The 19,643-nt window shown below is 43.9% G+C and overlaps 2 protein-coding genes across 4 annotated transcripts in view; both read right to left on the reverse strand.

The window, feature by feature from the left end:
* Window positions 1-341: 341 nt before the first annotated feature.
* S100Z (S100 calcium binding protein Z) lies at window positions 342-3,329 on the reverse strand. The gene is given in 2 exon segments (XM_032335917.1): window positions 342-538; window positions 3,161-3,329. Coding segments are annotated over 2 exon segments (300 nt in total). The 5' UTR covers window positions 3,302-3,329; the 3' UTR covers window positions 342-379.
* Window positions 3,330-5,619: 2,290 nt separating this feature from the next.
* F2RL1 (F2R like trypsin receptor 1) overlaps window positions 5,620-19,643 on the reverse strand; it is a 33,179-nt gene continuing 19,155 nt past the window's right edge. Inside the window, exons 3-4 of one of the 3 annotated variants that reach the window (XR_004283937.1) lie at window positions 11,955-12,079; window positions 5,620-5,766 (exon numbers count right to left, since the gene is read on the reverse strand). The gene's annotated coding sequence lies outside the window, so the exon portion shown is untranslated. Of the gene's footprint in view, window positions 5,767-11,801; window positions 12,080-19,643 lie in introns of all 3 variants that reach the window. The other 2 variants (XR_004283936.1, XR_004283938.1) reach the window with 2 other exon arrangements.

Genomic DNA, 19,643 nt, shown 5'->3' on the forward strand with positions numbered 1-19,643 from the left:
TTGGGGCACCTGGGTGGCTCAGTGAGCCTCTGACTTTGGCTCAGATCATGATCTCAGGGTCCTAGGATCGAGCCCAGCGTGGGGCTCTCTGCTCGGCAGGGAGCCTGCTTCCCCCTCTCTCTGCCTGACTCTCTGCCTACTTGTGATCTCTCTCTCTCAAATAAATAAACAAAATCTTTCAATAAATAAATAAATAAATAAATAAATAAAACTATTAAGGTACACATCATTTAATAATACGATGTATGTATCTTATATGTATATTATATCTATAAATGGCATTTATTATAACTATAGGTCTCAAAAGACTATAGATGAACAGGAAGTAAATAACTATTGGATATACTTCTGCCCTTAGATAAGCTTACTATACTTATCTTTATTTTCCTTTCCTCTTCAATTGTTCTACAAAGTAATCATTCCAAGCCACTGTCAGAGCTGCCACCATGACCACGAATTCATTAAAATCCACTTCGTTGTCCTTATTGGCATCCAGGTCCTGCATTATCTTATCAACCAACTGGGGGTCCTTTTGGCACTAAAAGGAAAAAGAAAATTTCTAACTCCCAGGCTTTGAGGTTCACGACAACCAAAATTGCATTTTCCTTCTATTTACATTCAAGTTTTTATTTCCATTTTGGCATCTAAGGACAATTCCCAAGAGCCCATGTGCAGGTAGAATTGGTTTTAAATCCAATTCTAAAGGAGTCTGGCCTTCTGCCCCAGGGCCACGTAATGCTGGCTCGGATTTAAACACCAAGAAGAGCAAACAGCATCTCAGCTAAGTGAGATGCTGTGCCTGAAAATGCATTTACACTACTTCAAAGGTGGGGGGGGGGGTGCCAGGACTCCAAACTGGAACAAAGCAGGCTTTACAGCCAAAAGGGGATAGTAGGGGGCTCTACCATTTACCAACAATGAGGCTTGGAGCAAATCATTTAACATTTTTGAATTTCCTTATTTCTAAAATGGGAAGATTATCTCCCCACAAAGTTGTGGGAGACAGGTTGCTAGATTTAGTCAATAAAAATACAGGACATTCAGTTAAATGCAAATTTCAGAACAATGGAAACAAAAAAAAAAACCACTTATATCCCTAATATTGCATGGGACATACAATATTGTATCTGCAGCCTTACTTGGCACAGCACCTGATACACTAAGAGGCACCTGATGAAGGATAGGTCTTAGAAGGATGACAGCATTATAGGGGTGGAAAGTAAAGCAGAAGCCCATAGAAGAGGTCAGGCTTCAGAATGGGTGGGCATTGAAGCCTTCACCTCTCCTATGATGGGTGGTTACTACTGAGAAAAGTTCTAAAAGTAGATCATTCCCTCCAAGGATTCCTGTTGCCCTCTCAGTAGGCGCCAATCATTAAAAGGTTGGGAACTTTAATGAATCAAAATCAACTTGATCAAAACAAAAATAAACTTCATGTGATTTTTTTTTTTTAAGATTTTATGTATTTATTTCTCAGCATGAGCACAGGCAGACAGAGTGGCAGGCAGAGGCAGTGGGAGAAGCAGGCTCCCCGCTGAGCAAGAAGCCCGATGAGGGACTTAATCCCAGGATGCTGGGATCATGACATGAGCTGAAGGCAGCCCTTAACCAACTGAGCCACCCAGGCATCCCAACAACAATAAACTTCATTTGAATAAATCAATGTGACAAATTTGACCTGCTGAGACTTTTATTCTAAATGTTTTATAAACCAGTAGCCAAACTGAAGAGGCACTGGGAAGAATTACTAGGTTAAACATTTTTTACTTTAGGGGCACCTGACTGGCTCAGTCGGCAGAGTGTGCAACTCTTGATTTCAGAGTCGTGAGTTCAAACCCTGCATTGGGCATGGAGATGACTTTAAAAAAATTTTTTTTTTTTTTTTACTTTAAGGTTTTCCTATAGAAGGAAAAGAAGAAAAGAGTGTCGTAGTTACAAATACTGGAGTCTTAACACAGGGTTTGGACAAATAACACCATGCAAGGATAACACACTGTGCTAAAGGCAATTTGAGGTGTCTGCATAACATCGGAGTAAAGGGTTTTCCTCAGAACCCAAACACTCCACTGGAAGATTTCCTGTGTAGACTTTAATGAACTCCTGGGATGTGAACCTCTTTGCTACCTGACTGGTCACTGGCCAGACACACTCTTTCTGACCCTCGGAATCAGCCTGTGCTGGTCTGACAAAGCTAAGTATTTTTCATTTACTAGAAAACCTGCCTCTGCAGCAAAAAGTACCCCAGGTTTCACTTCTGGCCCATTACATAATATTAATTTTACAGACAGATATGTGAAGCTCTAGCTCTAACTAGTGCCACCAGTTATTAACTCTAACCCCTGCACCGCAATGTTGCACAATTGAGAAAGCCTGAATGCCATTTGCAACCCTTGGAAACCCTAGCCACAGGCAACATGGAGAAGGGTACATGCCTATGTAGAGATGACCCTCTGGCGACACGGGGTTAGGGGTGTTGGCGCCCTCCACCCCAACACACACAGATTAAAACCTACCTACAACTTGTGACTTTCTGACTTCCCAAATCCTCAGCTGCTAAGAGCCCGCTATGGACAGGAAGCCTAACCAGTAACATAAACAGTAGATTAACACACGTTTTGTGTCTTCTATGTATTATATACTATCTTCTTTTAATAAAGGAAGCTGGAGAAAAGGAAATGCTATGAAGAAAATCCTAAGAGAAAATACATGTACAGGGACACCTGTGTGGCTCAGTGGTCACGGGTCATGATCTCAGGGTTCTGGGATTGAGACCTGCGTCTAGCTCCTGCTCAGTGGGGAGCCTGCTTCCCGCCCCCCCCACCCCAGCCCTCCATGCCTCTCTGCCTACTTGTAATCTTTGTCTGTCAAATAAATAAATAAAATCTTTAAAAAAAGAAAGAAAGAAAGAAAATACACATACAGCCCCGGACTGGAAGAGATCCACAATAGGAGAACCCATGCAGCACAGACCTGGATTGGTCAAGGATCAAGTGCACACAGAAAACAAAGGCCTCCAGGGTTTGCTTGCCTCTGGCTTTGAACCTCAGTACCAACCGCACTGTTGGTGGCAGGGTCATAGGAGGCGTTGCACGGAGGCTCTCCGTGGACAAGTACTCCACCCATACTTGACCGCCCTGGGATGCGGGAAGCTGCAACTCACCGAGAGGAACTCTGTGAGCTCTCACTGCAGGAGCATTTTCAGTTCCCCCTTACTGAGCTTGAATCTGTCCCCTTCCTTGCAAGAGTACTGGTGGAAGGTCATAATCATGATGTTCATGGCCACCTCCAGCTGAGTGGGCATGGTAGACAACCACTCCAGGCACAGTCCCGAACTCAAGGAAAAAACATTTATTTCAAAACAAGCAGACAGGGAAGCATCAACACTTGCATTAAAAGAGAATACTGCCTCTGGGAGTTCCCCTCCTCACACCTCAGGTGGTGGCTGTTCGACCCTAATGCCCTTCAGTGGAAGCCTTCTGCCTGTCTCAGAGGGGCTGCATAGAACTTTCACAGGGGAGTTTTCTCCTCCCAATCCCCGCTCCCCCCAAATCTAGCAGGCCCCACGTGTTCACAAGTTAGTGATCAGACACCAGTACAGGGTCATTTCAAAACATAGGTTAAAATAATAATAATAAACAAAAATAAAATTAGATAAAAATCAATGAAAAATTATTAGAAGATGAAGAAAGTACCCAACCTCCTACCTGTTCAGCCAGGTCACCGCTCTGTCAACAGGTGTTTATAATTAAACTCTACTCATTTATACCCGGGGTTTCACCTACGCACACCTGTTCCCAAGAAGACCAAAATTACGAGCGACAAGAGATTCAACTGGAAGTGACTGTGTGTCTGTTTTTAATCATCAGAAGGAACAGGTGTGCCCTGCTGCCCCCGGGGCCCTCAAGTTAGCTCTGGCACCCACTGTGGGCATTAAAGGAGAAGGCAAGGAGAGGCAAGGAGGAAGTCTTCCGTACTCTCACGGTGGGGAATATGAGTGGATATTGCAGCCAGATGCCAGGGAGGCGATTGGTGGGAAGAACTCTGAAAACAGAGCAGAAGAGAAGAGACACTGGTTCAAACCTGGAGACTTCTTAGCCAGGCCAATAGCAAGGTCAAGGGAGTAAACAGAGCAAACTAGTTAAACTAATCCGGTGAACGGTTGTGCCACTGACAAAAAAGAAAGAAAGAAAAAGAAAAAAAGAATGTGAAAGCTCTCCATGGCAAGTCAGAAAGGAACAAAGTGATCCCCGCTGTGTACCAAGAAAAAAATCCCACAAACACATATGCATACATACTTGCATTTGCCCAAGGAGTCACTAAAAGGACTCTTACGAAGTAGAAGTGTGGCTCTAAGGAGCTAGAGGCATAGAGGATGGAACAGAGTGGCTGGGAGTAAGTTACTCATTTATGTATTTTCAACTTATTTTAATTTTTTCAGTTAAAGGAATGTATTACCTGGCCCAAAAGTGGAAATAGAAAAAAAGCCTAGAGCAACTGTGTATGCTGGCTACCACACCAGGTAGGGTTCTAAGTGAGACAAAGTGAACAAAGAAAAAGAAAAACAAAATTGGGACTCCTGGGTGGCTCAGTTGGTTATGCGGCTGCCTTCGGCTCAGGTCATGATCTCAGCGTTTTGGGATCGAGTCCCACATCGGGCTCCTTGCTCAGCAGGGAGCCTGCTTCTCCCTCTGCCTCTGCCTGCCACTCTGTCTGCCTGTGCTCCCTCTCTGACAAATAAATAAATAAAATCTTTTTAAAAAAGAAAAAGAAAAAGTTAACAAAGAAAAAGATAAAAAGGGCTCCTGGGTGGCTCAGGAGGATAAGAATCTGCCTTTGACTCGGGTCATGACATGGGGATCCTGGGATTGAGCCCCTCATCTGGCTCCCTGTTCAGTGGAGAGCCTGCTTCTCCTTCTCCCTCTGCTGCTCCCCCTGCTTGTGTGCTCTCACTTTCAGGCTCTCTCTCAAATAAATAAATAAAATCCTAAAAGAAAAAGAAAAACTAAATCCAGAAATTGCCCACTGTGCTTTTATTTTATTTTTAGTTTTCACTTTTACTTTACATTTTTTAGAGGTTTATTTATCTGAGATAGAGAGAGAGAGAGAGGCAGGCGGCAGCAGGGAGGGGCAGGGGGAGAGGGAGAGAGTCCTCAGTAGACCCTGCGCTGAGCACTGAGCAAAGAGCCAGAGGTGGGGCTCGGACTCAGACCCAAAGATCACAACCTGAGCAGAACCCAAGAGTCAGGGGCACTTAACCGACTGTGCCACCCATGCGCCCCTTGGCCACTGTGCTTTTAAATGTTCTCTCAGGGCTGAAATTCAATTATATAAAAAGCAATATTTATATTTCCTTGCAATAAGCCTGTTGGGATGGATTCTCAGCCAATTCCCCTCCTCCTTACCACTCCCACATTCCCCTTGAAACCTCCCTTGAGGTCCCTGGGGGATGTTCTCACTAGATACCTAAAGTCCAATTCTCAAAAATATTTTTAAATTAGTGTTTTATTATTAAAGGAATAACGCATGTGCTAAAATAATGTTTTCAATACTCAAGAGTATAAAAGTAAAATTCTTGCTCCACCCTTCCCCATCCTAGTCCCTCTCCATTAACACTTGCCCAGGTGAGAGGCAGGATTGTGCTGCCGAGACACTGGGACTCCCTGGCTTCAGCTGTCACCTCTGCCGTGAACTTGCTGGGTGATCCTGGGCTCGTCACTTACCACGCTGTTTCCCAGCCAGTATAAATGGGATAGCAGTAGTACCTCCCTAACAGAAAGCATTAAACGAGTTAAAATATGTGCCTGCAACATAGTAAATACTATGTATGTGTCAGCTATCATTATCTTACAGAAAAAAAAAATATGTAATTTAGGTAAGATATGCAATATTACATATGTGTCCTTAAACATATACATACATAATAGTATCGACGTGTGGTACACCTTGTTTTTTTCACTTAACATACCTTAGAAATCTTTTTATGTCAGCACATAAACCTAGCCCATTCTTCCCTAAAGTGCATATTATTCTGCTGGATGAATGTACCTACAAGCAGGCAAGAAATGTTTACCAGGCATTGCTGTTACACCAGGCCCTGTGTAGAGAAGACAGAAGAACTTTGCCCTTGGAGCAAATTTGTTGTAATTTATTATATTTTGAAGTAGGCTGCAGGCCCAGCATGGAGCCCCATGCGAGGTTTGAATTCACAACCCTGAGATCAAGACCTGAGCTGAACTCAAGAATTGGGAGCTTAACCGACCGAGCCACCCAGGCGCCCCCTTGTTTTTGTTGGAATTGTGTTAAACATATAGAATGCAGGGAACACTGGCACCTATTTTATGTTGGGTCTTCCCACACAAGAACACACCTATGGCCTTGTGACCATACTTTTCTGGGTCTCCTCGTTTCTAAATGCACTCTTTCCAAAGCTTATCATTGACCCCACCACCACCCCACCATGATTCCAGCTACTCCTGTAATTTCAATTACTCCCCAAATTATATGTTCTGGCCTCTATCTCTTTGCTAAGCTCCAGAACCATCTATCCAATAGCCTGCTAGCCTCAATTCCTACCTCAATGTATCATAAGCATCTCAAATTCAATTAAGACCAGAGTAAAACCCATGTCCTCCCCACCCAAACCTGCTCCTGCTGCATCAGCCATTCAGGCCAATATCCCTAACCCACTGCCCTACCCACAGCCCTACCCACCGCCCAGCTACCCTCATCATATTGTTTTATTCATTTTTTAAAGATTTTATTTATTTATTTGACAGCGAGAGACTAAGAGAGAGAGGGAACACAAGCAGGGTAATTGGGGGAAGGAGAAGTAGGCTTTCCAGCAGAGCAGGGAGCCCGATGCAGGGCTCAATCCCAGGACTCTGGAATCATGACCTGAGCCGAAGGCAGACGCTCAACAACTGAGCCACCCAGGTACCTCTGCATTTTAAAGTCAGCGGAACTCACCCATTTCTCTCAATTCTTCCCTACCTCAGGCTTTGTAATTTTGGTTTTTATTAGCAAAACAGAGGTAACTCTTTTACTGCTCTCTCTGCTTTCTGTTCTCCATTCCCATTTCCATTTTGCTGTCAGAGTTGTTTATCAAAAACACAAATCAATGCCTTCACCCCTGGGCATTCACAAGTCTGACCCTGCCTACAAACTGACCAGAAGACTGCGCGCTCTTACTGTTCCCTTGCCTTGGCACATTTTGAGAATGCTCCTTCTGGCCACTCCTTGAAGCTCGGTTCAAGTATCTCCTCTTGAAAGTTTTGTAGCACTTTCCCTACCTCCAACCTCCCTCCTCTGTCCTCTCTTATCACTGGAGCATCTTTTTATTGTTTTGATCATTTCATTTAGCACACAGTCCTATAATCAGGCTTGTTGTTGTTTTGTTTTGTTCTGTTTTTGTCTGCCCATATAACTCCCTGCTCTCCAGACTTTGAATGAGGCCCTTGATGGCGGATTTGGTATCTGGTCCATCTTTCCATTCTATAGCACTTAAGAGCAAGATCCAACAATATGAGGGAAATGCTCAGAAATCTTTGCTGGTGGATGGTTTAATGAGCAAATGACCCAGAAAGGAAACTGTAAGATCTCCAAAGACTTTAGCCTTGCTGAGTTTAACTGTCTAAAGAATTATTTAATTGCCTTTATTTCACACACAAAAAATTTGTTTCATCAAAGGGAGAAAGAGACGACAGACAACAGTCCTTTCAGAGAATACAAGGAGTTTGAATTTGGAATTAAATATTTTCAGATTAAGCTGCTGAAGTTATAAATGCAGCTAAATGGGTAACTCTTGCAGGTGGTATATGTTTCAGCAGTATATTTAAATCATATATTTTTTTTTGTTTTTTTGTTTTTATTTGACAGACAGAGATCACAAGTAGGCAGAGAGGCAGACAGAGAGAGAGGAAGGGAAGCAGGCTCCCTGCGAAGCAGAGAGCCAGATGTGGGGCTCTATCCCATGACCCTGGGATCATGACCTAAGCCAAAGGCGGAGGCTTTAACCCAATAAGCCACCCAGGCGCCCCTTAAATCATATTTGATCACAAATTAATTTACTGGGAGAATTCAGTTGGCAAGCAAAACTCTTAATAGAATAGATATTTAAAACTGTAACGTTATAATCTGAATCAAGAGATGAGAATGTGCTCTCTATTCTTTGCTCTTGGGGTTTAGAAACAAGGTTTCCACTTGGTTTGTGCTTGGCTTCAGCGGAGCTAGATGTTTCTTCTGGTAACTGCTGCCCCTTAGTGTCCAGCCACATCACTGCAGCTGGAAGCCCTCTAATTCCAGAAAGCGCTGGAAACTGTGTAAAGACTCCAGGCCCTTCAGGAGCTTATCTGTGATGTAAGCCAGCCCCTGCCTCTGCCCTCCAGGAGTCTCTCAGAAACCAAGATAAAGTCAAAAGCCTTAATAAGACCCTGTCAGGCTCGGAAGACAAATGTACAAGTGACACGAAATCCCAGGGTGGGCAGGGAACACACATCTGTTTATAGCACAGAAGGGGTGTGTGGTAGCACTCTACATGTTCTATTATTTCTTAGAGCTTTACTTTTCTTCTTTTTAATTTAATTTTTTTTTTTTAATTTGACAGAGATCACAAGTAGGCAGACAGGCAGGCAGAGAGAGAGGAAGGGAAGCAGGCTCCCTGCTGAGCAGAAAGCCCAATGCTGGGCTGGATCCCAGGATCCTGGAATCATGACCTGAGCCGAAGGCAGAGGCTTAAACCCACTGAGCCACCCAGGTGCCCCTCTTTTAAATTTTTTTTAAAGATTTTATTTATTGGGGCACGTGGGTGGCTCAGTGGGTTAAGCCTCTGCCTTCGGCGCAGGTTATGATCCCAGGGTCCTGGGACTGAACCCTGCATCAGGCTCCCTGCTTGGCAGGAAGCCTACTTATCCCTCTCTCACTCCCCTGTTTGTGTGCCCTCTCTTGCTGTCTCTCTCTGTCAAATAAATAAATAAAATCTTTAGGAAAAAAAAAAAAAGTACTTTCAGAGACACCTGGGTGGCTCAGTCAGTTAGTTAAGTGTCTGACCCATGATTGTGACTCAGGTTGTGATCTCAGGATTGTGAGATCAAGCCTCGCATCAGGCTTCAGGGTGCGTAAGGCATCCTTAAGATTCTCTCCCTTTGCCTCTTCCTCCCCACAAAAAAAAAAAAAAAAAAGTATTTTCAATTAAAACATCAACTGTAATTGTACAGTATTTAAAATTGTAATCTATCTCCATATTAGGCAATGTCCTTTTTTTTAAAGATTTCATTTATTTCATTTATTTATTTATTTAAATTTATTTATTTATTTATCACAAGTAGGCAGAGAGGGCAGGCAGAGAGAGAGGGAGAAGCAGGCTCCCTGCCGAGCAGATAGCCTGATAGAGGGCTCGATCCCAGGACCCTGAGATCATGACCCAAACCCAAGGCAGAGGCTTAACCCACAGAGCCACACAGATGTCCCTTAGGCAAATGTCTTTTAAGGTATAATGTTAATTTTAAAACTTCACATATAAAATTCTAGATTTAAAACGATCCTGTTATGTTTTTATATATGCAAGAGAAAAGACAAAGGAAATAATGCAAAAAGTTAATAGGCGTTTTTACAGGGTGATTTTCTTTTTTCTGCTTGTGTTAGTTATTCTTTGTTTTGGTAATTTTAAATCTTCAGTAATAGCTATAATTCACTTTATAACCCAAAAAAATGAAGCAAAGTGTTTTAAAAATCATAGAATTGGGGAGCCTGTATGGCTCAGCCCGTTAAGCGTCTTTCTTTGGCTCGGGTCATGATCCCAGGGTCCTTGAGCCCCCCATCTGGCTCTCTGCTCAGCAGGGAGTCTGCTTCTCCCTCTCCCTCTGACCTTCTCCCCTCTCGTGCTCTCTCTCACTCTCTCGCTCTCAAATAAATAAATAAAACCTTTTTTAAAAAATCATACAGCTGGGGCGCCTGGGTGGCTCAGTGGGTTAAAGCCTCTGCCTTTGGCTTGGGTCGTGATCCAGGGTCCTGGGATCGAGCCCCACATCGGGCTCTCTGCTCGGCAGGGAGCCTGCTTCCACCTCTCTCTCTGCCTGCCTCTCTGCCTACTTGTGATCTCTGTCTGTCAAATAAATAAATAAAATCTTAAAAAAAAAATCATACAGCTGACAAAGCATTTGAACCACTTGAACATAGATTTTTGGCTGTAATATTCACAGACTTTCCTTGGGCACCTTCCAGTTTGCAAAGCCCTTTTTGTGCACACTAGTAAGTAACACATATTTGCCTAGTGCTGGACATAGTCTGTGGGAAATTATATAATTCAGGCAAATGCTCAAATATTACCAAAAAATACATTAAAGGTTATTATTAAATACTAAATCAACCATAAGATACATACATAATTGGACCTCCTTTTTCACAAGAGAAAAAGGACAACCTCAAGTTAATGCTTTTGAAGTTCCTTTTACCTTGATAGATTTTTCTATTCCAAAATCAGTTTAAAGGGGCACCTGGGTGGCTCAGTCCATTAAGTATCCACCTTCGGCTCAGGTCATGATCTTGGGGTCCTGGGATTGAGCCCCCATTGGGCTCCCTTTTCAACCAGGAGTCTGCTTCTCCCTCTCACTCTCCCTCTGCCCAACCTCCTGCTTGTGCGCTCGCTCTCTCTCTCCAAAAAAAAATCTTTAAAAATCAGTTTAAGGATCAGCATGTGCATTCACAGGTGTAAGTGGGCTGCCCTGTGTGTTTCCCATCCTGTTTTGTTTTTTTTTAAAAGATTTTATTTACTTATTTGACACAGAGAGAGAGAGAGATCCCAAGCAGGCAGAGAGGCAGGCAGAGAGAGAGGAGGAAGCAGGCTCCCCGCTGAGCAGAAAGCCCGATGCGGGGCTCCATCCCAGGACCCTGGGATCATGACCTGAGCCGAAGACAGAGGCTTTAACCCACTCAGGCGCCCCTCATCCTTCAGAAAACAATTAGGACAATGACGTGAAGGGCAGAGGAGGAATTCCAAGGAGGGCCAAGACTACACACTTGTCCTCACTCTTGCAGTTCAAAAACAACAAACAAACAAACAAAACAAAACAAAACAAAACAAAACAAAAAAACACAGACTTAGGGGACTGGCCACACATTCCTGTCAGGAAAGTCTGCCTCTGCTCCAGGAATTGCAGAAGGGAGACTTCCGTTCCCTCCCCCTTAAGTGATGTTTCCGACAACCCTGAGTTTCCTGCTGAAAGAAAAGTATTTTTCATCTTGCTCTCTACCTGAAAACTAAAGCTGAGAGTCGAAAAGAAAAGGAATTATAGGGATGCCTGACTGGCTCAGGGGGTTGTGTGCTCGAGTCCCATGTTGGGCATGGAGATTACTTAAAAATAAAATCTTAAAAAGAAAGGGATGCCTGGATGGCTCAGTTGGTTAAGCGTTTGCCTTCAGCCCAAGTCATAACCCCAGAGTCCTGGGATCAGCCCTGTGCTGGGAATCCCTGCTCAGCAGGAAGCCTGCTTCTTTCTCTACTTCTGCTGCTGCTCCCCCTGCTTGTGCTCTCTCTCTGTTAAATAAACAAATACAAATCTTTTTAAAAACTCACACAATCAAGGGGCACCCGGGTGGCTCAGTTGGTTAAGCTGCTGCCTTCGGCTCAGGTTATGATCCCAGGTTCCTGAGATTGAATCCTGCATCAGGCTCCCTGCCCAGTGGGGAACCTGCTTCTCCCTCTAGCTCTACATGCTGCTCCCCCTACTTGTGTGCTCTCTATCATATAAACAAATAAAATCTTAAAAAAACAACAAAACAAAACAAAAAAGACCAAAAAAACCTACAAACAAAAAACATTGCAGCTTCTGCTTTGCTTCCTCTTGGACCATGCGCTCTCGGGGAAGTCAAGTCACCATGTTGTGAGGACACCCAAGGAGCCCTACGGAGAGATCCATGTGGCAAACAACAGAGGCCTCCAGCCAACAAGCAGCACCAACCCAACAGGCATGTGGGATCCTCCTTAGAAGGGGGTCCTCCAGCCAGAGTCAAGTCTTCACATGACTGCAGTATGACCTTTTGGGAAGCTCCAAGTCACAACCAGAGCTATACAGCTCCCAAATTCCTGAAATTATATGAGATAATACATGTTGTTAAGCAAAATTTGGGGTAAATTGTTATGAAACATAGACATCTAGAGTAGCTAATTAGTTAATAGTCTTTTTTACATGACTCTTCAGAAAAATGGTGCCATGTAAATAGATAGATTCTTTCTATTAAAGGTTCTCAGGAATAAAAACATGAGGAAATTCTCATATGTGGTTTCAGAATGGAGAAACATTCCAACCTCTTACAGCAGAGGGCACTGTTTCCTATTTTCTACAGCATCTTTCTCCACAGAGCAGCAGTGAAAATTTAGGGGAAGTAAAGTTTTCTGCCAGTGACTTCCTTGAATGTCTTAACAGAGTTAATACAGGGCTTTAAAAAAAATGTGCAGTTTAGCCAAAAATCACCTCAGATCACACAGTAGCTTTGCTTTATCACTCCTCAGCAACATCCAAACAACATCTCCTATAATAAAACTTCTTTAGATTATTCCCAAAGTTCTTTGCCATGCATTAGCACTTATTTCTCATTTGTCTGTTTCTGTGATACACAATCCAGAACTCCAAAAGCCTTCCACCAGCCCCTTCCCAGCTTCCCACGGGGAGAAGTGGAGAGAAGAGTGCCCATCTCAGAATCTTCAGGGACAAAGTTTTCTCCTCCTTCCCTTGGAGCCCCTCCAATAAATGACAAACCCCAAAGTTTTCTTCTTCTGAAAGCTGACCTGTAGCACAGGCTCATTCCAACCAGTTGGCTACCACAGAGGAGGTGGGAGTTCCTGGTACAGACACCACACATATACTGGCCGCGGTGGCAATGGCTGCAGAAGAGTTGAGCAGAGCAGTGAACCGTCTCCAGGGCCTGGGGCCACAGAGGGAGTTCTCTCCCCCAGCCAGTTCTGCAGTGTGGTTTTGGACATCATTCTTAGAAGATTCGCCTCCAGCACTGTTTCTTGACAGTTCTCACAAGAGTTTTGAGAGCCACTCATGTTTACATCAACGAATTCCTTTCTGCTTCAGCAGCTAGATTCAGCTTCCATTGCTCACAATTAAGAGCCCTAAGTGAGGCACCCCATTCAAGACACTCTGCTATAGGGGCACCTGGCTGGCTCAGTCAGGAGAGCCTGAGACTCTTGATCTCAGGGCTGTGAGTTCTAATCCCACACTGGGTGTAGAGAGTACTTTAAAAAAAAAAAAAAAAAATAGTGCCTGGGTGGCTTAGTCATTAAGCATCTGCCTTCATCTCAGGTCATGATCCCAGGGTCCTGAGATCAGCCTTGCATTGGGCTCCCGGCTCAGTGGGGAGACTACTACTCCCTCCCCCACTACCCCAGCTGGTGTTCCCTCTCTCACTGTGTCTCCCTGTCAAATAAATAAATAAAATCCCTTTTTAAAAATTACATAAAATAAAATAATAAAATACTTCTGATAAGTTGATCAAGCCTCCAAGAAACCCTGCCCTTGGTTCATTCAGAAAGCAGCAGACTCCACAAAGACCTGGCCTGATAGACTGGATTTGCCAGTTTCAGGTTAAGTAGCAAACCTATGCAAGGCTGCAGAACCTCATTATGGTTGCATCTTTCCAGACCACTAGATTCCCTGGAATTTGCTAAGGCTCTTCACTTCCAACCAGAGCGGAATGGGGTCCTTGGTGTGAAGGTCCTACATCATTTGTTTTTCTTTGGAGCTTTAATACATATGCCTCCAAACGACCTGGATTCCAAAAAAGTTATCTGCTCATTTTCAGGACGTGCACTCCTACTTTTCCCAAGAGCTCAGAAACAGACGGGTGGTGGTAAAAGTTGCTCAGATATCCTAATCTTAGTCAACTCTGAGTTCCCAAGTTCATGTAATAATGATCTATTCCTCCTCCTACCTTGATTTGGCTCCCAATTATATGGACACGATATCCTTCAATGTTTACTTTTCTTTACCCAAACCAAATTATTTGGTTACAACTGAATAATCTTTTAGATTTCTTTAATATTGTATGTATTCACCAAGTTGACACATTTCTCTTTAGAGTCTATAACCTTACCAATATGTTTATTTCTTATGTATCATCCCTGTGAAGGAAAGTGAGTTGAAAAACTCCTCTACTTCCTCACTTATAAACATAATTTATTATTATTATTTTTAAAAGATTTTATTTATTTATTTGACAGAAATCACAAGTAGGCAGAGAGGCAGGCAGAGAGAGAGAGGAAGGGAAGCAGGCTCCCTCCCGAGCAGAGAGCCCAATGTGGAGCTCGATCCCAGGACCTTGGGATCATAACCTGAGCCGAAGGCAGAGGCTTTAACCCACTGAGCCACCCAGGCGCCCCACACAATTTATAGTTTTGGAATAAATGTTGAGAATTCTGAAAGAATTTGTTCTGAAAACTCTGAAATTCTGAAGAATTTGTTTTTAGACATCAGAATGATTAGCCCCCACCCTGCTTCTCAGTGCCCCTGGATGGTCGGATGGATCAGCCATTTCCCCTCACCTCACTCTTGGCCTGATGTTCCCTGAACCAGTCTGTGCTGAGACTTGACCGGCAAGAGAAGATGGCAGAAGGCTGAGAAGGAATGAAGAACTCTGGGAAATCTCTTGAGTTTCACGTACTCCTGGAACTTGATTTTGATCACCTCAAGAGAGGCTCCACCCTCTTTGCACCTATCAAAAGGTAACTGACAAATTAAAATTGGTCCTGGCAGTTCCATCTTTTACCTTTTTTTTTTTTTTTTTTTTTTAAGGATTTTACTTATTTGACAGAGAGCACAAGCAAGGGGAGCAGCGGAGGGAGAAGAAGTGGGCTCCCTGCTAAGTAAGAAGTTCAAGCAGGGAGCCCAATGCGGGGCCCGATCCCAGGACCCTGGGATCATGACATGACCCGAAGGCAGATGCTCAACTGACTGAGCCACCAGATGCCCCCAGTTTCATCTTTCAGCGAGAAAACTCTTTATGGCTTCAAATTCTGAATAGATAAGAACTTCCACTGAGCCCTTTTAAAAACTGGTAAAGAAAATGGCAGGCGAATTTAACTAAAGATGTTCCTAGGAGCTCATGGTCTTATATTGTATTTTAAACAATTTTTATTTTTTCTAAAAATCTTGGTAAGAAAGTTGCTGCAGAAGATTCTAGGTTTGATTATTAAAAACAAGAATGGCATGGGTCAGGAAAATTTTTATCTACAGAATCCATCTGAGAGAGAGAATGAATATATGGAAGCCCAGATATCACATGATACATGTTAAGTCTTATACAGGTGGGCTGTGTTTGATACTGTTTCCCATCCCTGCCTTCCTAAAGCTTCTGTTTTCTTTGTTCCCATGATCTCGTACTATGCTGGTTTCTCTCTAACCTCTAACTCTTCTTCCTACATGTTCTTTCCTCTGCAGGAATCTTGACTTCCAATATCTGCCATTTAAATGTGGGTATCTGCCATAGCTCTATGTGGTCAACGCAGGCAATTTTATCTACTGTGATGGTTGTGCCTTCCAACTATGAAATTCCAATTCCCAAATCAATTTCCTCAACCCTGACCTGAGACCCCTGAGAATCATATCAGCACTGTTTTAACTCCATTCAATTAGAGTATAGACCTACAACTTCTCAGGTCACACCAGTGTTTTGCATAGCCTATCTGCCTACTCTGGTGCCTAAATGGGGTATCTCTCAATTGGATGGGAGCCCCAGATGTGGGGCGACTATCTGGTAAAAGCCACAGGAGGTGAGAGAAACCACCTGAGACAGAACAAAAAAGAGACATAAGTTTACTGAATATACCTCAGGGAGCAGCAGGCAGGACAGCTGAGGAGAGGCTGTTTGGAATGAGGCATTGGATGGGGGCTGTTTTTAAATGGAGGAGATGAGAAGGTAAGGTGATGTATGGAATCTTCCCTTTTTCTGGAACTATGCCTGGTTTTAAGTAGCCCATTGGTCAGTTAGGGCCTGAGGCTATTTTGAGGTGGGTCGCTTGCTGGACCTTGTGCCTTCGACATTCCATTGCTCAAGCCTATTTGCCTAAAAGCTGGCCTCTGACTTATCCTTTTTATACTTACACTTCCAGGAGGAGAAATTAGGTTATGAATTGTATTACTCTTTCTTTCTTTCTTTTTTAAAGATTTTATTTATTTGACAGAGAGAAAGAGAGATCACAAGTAGGCAGAGAGGCAGGCAGAGAGAGAGGGTGAGGCAGGCTCCCTGCTGAACAGAAAGCCCGACACAGGGCTCGATCCCAGGACCCCGGGATTGTCTGACCTGATCCGAAGGCAGAGGCTTAACCCCCTGAGCCACCCAGGCACGCCTGCATTACTTTTCTTCGGACTTGAATTGGCTGTATATAGGCTATACTACTTAGAATGCATTTGTCATCAAGTACTAGAATAATGAATACAAGTGCTTCAAACTTAATAAGGACACCTGCTATCTCACACAATAAAGGTTAGTTGTTTCAGTATTTCAACAGTGTCAGCAAGGACCCAAGATCTTCTGTCTGTCTTCTAGCTCTCATCCCTGATGTGTCCCCTGGTCACAAAGTAGCTGTCTGAAGTCCAGGCATTGTCTCTTTGGAATAGCTATGTAGGATTATTTGGAGGAATCCATCCATGCCTCCAGACTTTCTAAATTTTCTAATATTATCCCTGTATTCAGTCAACACAGGAGAGAAAGAAGTTTCTAAACTGTATCAGACTGGACTCCCCCCAAATTGCATAAGCAATTTGGTGTTTTGGGAGACTGCCACTTGACTATGTTGAGGGAAGCTGCTAGAATTAGTCTTTTACAAGTCTACTAGGGGGATGGCTATTGTTTGAACATATCCTCCCCTCTCTATGAAAACTGTCAGGACAAATTCCCATGTGGTCTTTGTGTAGAGAAGAGTCCTGATCTGTCCAAGCAATTATCTTACAGACATTAAATTGCCTGGCCGATAAGGTGTCCTCTTTTTCTTTGGTTGGTAGAAGGACTGGAGTCAGCCAAACACATGACTTTATCACCTATTTAAACACAAATACCTACAGCAGGGGTTATGTTCAAACTGTTTAACAAGTACAACACACATGGACCAATCAGGACTGACAGCAATTATAAACAATGAGTTGGCCTCCATGGCCAGGCAGCTAATGCAGACAGGCAAAAGAGAGAATAAGAAAAAAAAAAAAAAAAGAATCTTGGCTTATTTTTGTTTTATTCACATTTGATAGAGATCTGAGTCCAGAGAAATAGTCCATGATAATGAGTGGGGATGACACTCCGCCTCAATGTTGGGAATGACACTACCTCAGTGTTGCCTCAGTGAGGGGACTCTGGTAAATTGCACAGGCCTCTTAGGAATAGGGACTGTTCCTCAGATTCTGATGATTACCGCCAAACTACAATATGGCTCAGAGCTCCCAGAACGTGCACTCTTTTTTAGAAAAAAACAGGAATCCTCATTTTTGAGAATGCCTGGATTTTAACTATTATTCAAAACAACAAAAGAACACACCCAAATGAAAATAAACTGACAAAGCTGCAGGCCAATTCCCACGAAGGAATTCAGCTCAACCCAGCCAGCTGTGACTTCCTCTTGTTAATCTTACTCCACCACCGGCCCCATTTTATGTTTCAGTCTTGTGGTTTCTTCTTCTCTCCTACTTAATTTCCAATTTCTTATTCTATTTTGTGTATTCTTATGTATCACTTTAAATCCTACCTGGGAGGGGGCACCTGGGTGGCTCAGCCAGTTAAGTGGCTGCCTTCTGCTCAGGTCATGGTTCTAGGGTCTTGGGATCGAGCCCCACATCAGGTTCTAGGCTCAGCAGGGAGTCTGCTTCTCTCTCCCTCTGCCTGCCACTCTGCCTACTTGTGCTCTCTCTCTGTATCTCTCTGTCAAATAAATAAGTAAAATCTTTAAAAAAAACCCAAACCACTATATATATATATATATATATATATATATATATATATATATATATATATATATATATATAAAATCCTACCTAGGGCAGAGCAGAATATAAATAGACTGCAGGACACCCTCACCCCCCATATGCCATCAGTATCTCACCCCACAAGTCGCACGAGACTGTGTCATTTGTACTCCATGGCATCCTCACCCCTCTAGTCCATACAGGACTCTCCTTGATTTGCTGTCAACAGCAATACCAACACTCACCGCACTGCGTAAACCACTCCTCCTAAAGCTCCCTTTGGCCTCAGGCTTTCCTCTATCCCTGCACAGGAAGTAGACTAGAGGATAATAATAGGAGCTAACATTAATGAACACATACCCTGGCCAAGCACTCTCCTAAGCATTTTAAATGTACTCACTTCATCCTCAGAAATCTTTTTTCTTTTTTTTTTTTTTAAAGTAAGCTCAATGCCCTGAGTGGGGCTTGAACTCACAAGCCAAAATCAAGAGTCCCCTTCCACACCAACTGAGCCAGCCAGGTGCCCGATCATCCTCAAAAATCTTAACAGGAATAATTGGCCCAGGTTTACAACCCTTTAAGCTAAGGCTTACATAGCTTTGCCAAAGTCACCACCATGGCGAAGTGAGGATTTGAACCCTTGGCATCTGGCTCCAGAAGTACTTAACCTTCACCACTGGGAGGCGCGCACGCAGGGTTGGCGGGATGGAAATCTGTCTCAAGCTGTTTCTTGGAGACTCGGTGGCTTCCTCTTTTTCCTCAGAGACCCATGGGCTCTAAGTCATAAATTACAGCAATTCCTGCTTTCGTTAGTGATAAGGAACAAGCCATCCACGCCCTGAGTCTGGACTCTTGCAGCCACAGAGGCTTCCTCAGAACCCTGCGATTCCCAGCCAGACCTCACTGCAGCTCTGGGACAGACGGATGACTGCTCTAAACTCCAACCCCTGAAATTTAGATAAGAGCATTCGCCTTACCTCATCTCCCCAGAAGGCAACTGGAAGGTCAAAAGAGGGGAAAAAAGGGGCGGGGGAGGTTCTTGTTTCTAAACCTAGTAGCTGGAGTTTGAGGGAGGAAGGCTTGGGGCCAAAAGAGTAGGGGTTGGCAAGCACAAACAAGGGCAGAAGGCAGGTGCCATGGGACAGCCTCTTTAAAAGGTGCCCTTACCTTGGCCACAAAGGAAACACACCCCCCCCACACACCCACACACACAGCGCCACACACAGCCACACACACAGCCACACAGCCCATAAGCAATAAGCAGCCTGATAGAGGCTCAGAGCCTTGGGGTTCTGATAGGCCCCTTGCCCTACGGTTAGCTTCCTTCTGGCTCCTGTGGCTATTCTGGCTCCTGTTTGACTCTCACCTCACCTTGAAAACTTCAGGGTTTCCTGTCCCTGTCCAGGCAGAAGGATCCAGAAGTAACTTCAATATATAACCGGGGCTCCCTGGACCTAGACCTCCTCAAGACATTTTACTTAATCTCATGTCTTCCCAGACATACCATGTCATGCCATGCTCATGTCTTCCCAGATGCCAGTTTCATTCCACTCCCAAGAAGACCCGGCAGGCATGTGTACCCCTCCTCAGAGCTGCCAGCACTGGGAATGGGGAGACCATCAATGCTGGGCTTGTCCAGCATTGATGTCCAATACACACAACACTATCTTGAAACAAAGACTCCAGCACAGG

The sequence above is a fragment of the Mustela erminea genome, chromosome 3 (genome assembly GCF_009829155.1).
Source record: "Mustela erminea isolate mMusErm1 chromosome 3, mMusErm1.Pri, whole genome shotgun sequence".
Taxonomy (NCBI): Eukaryota; Metazoa; Chordata; class Mammalia; order Carnivora; family Mustelidae; genus Mustela; species Mustela erminea.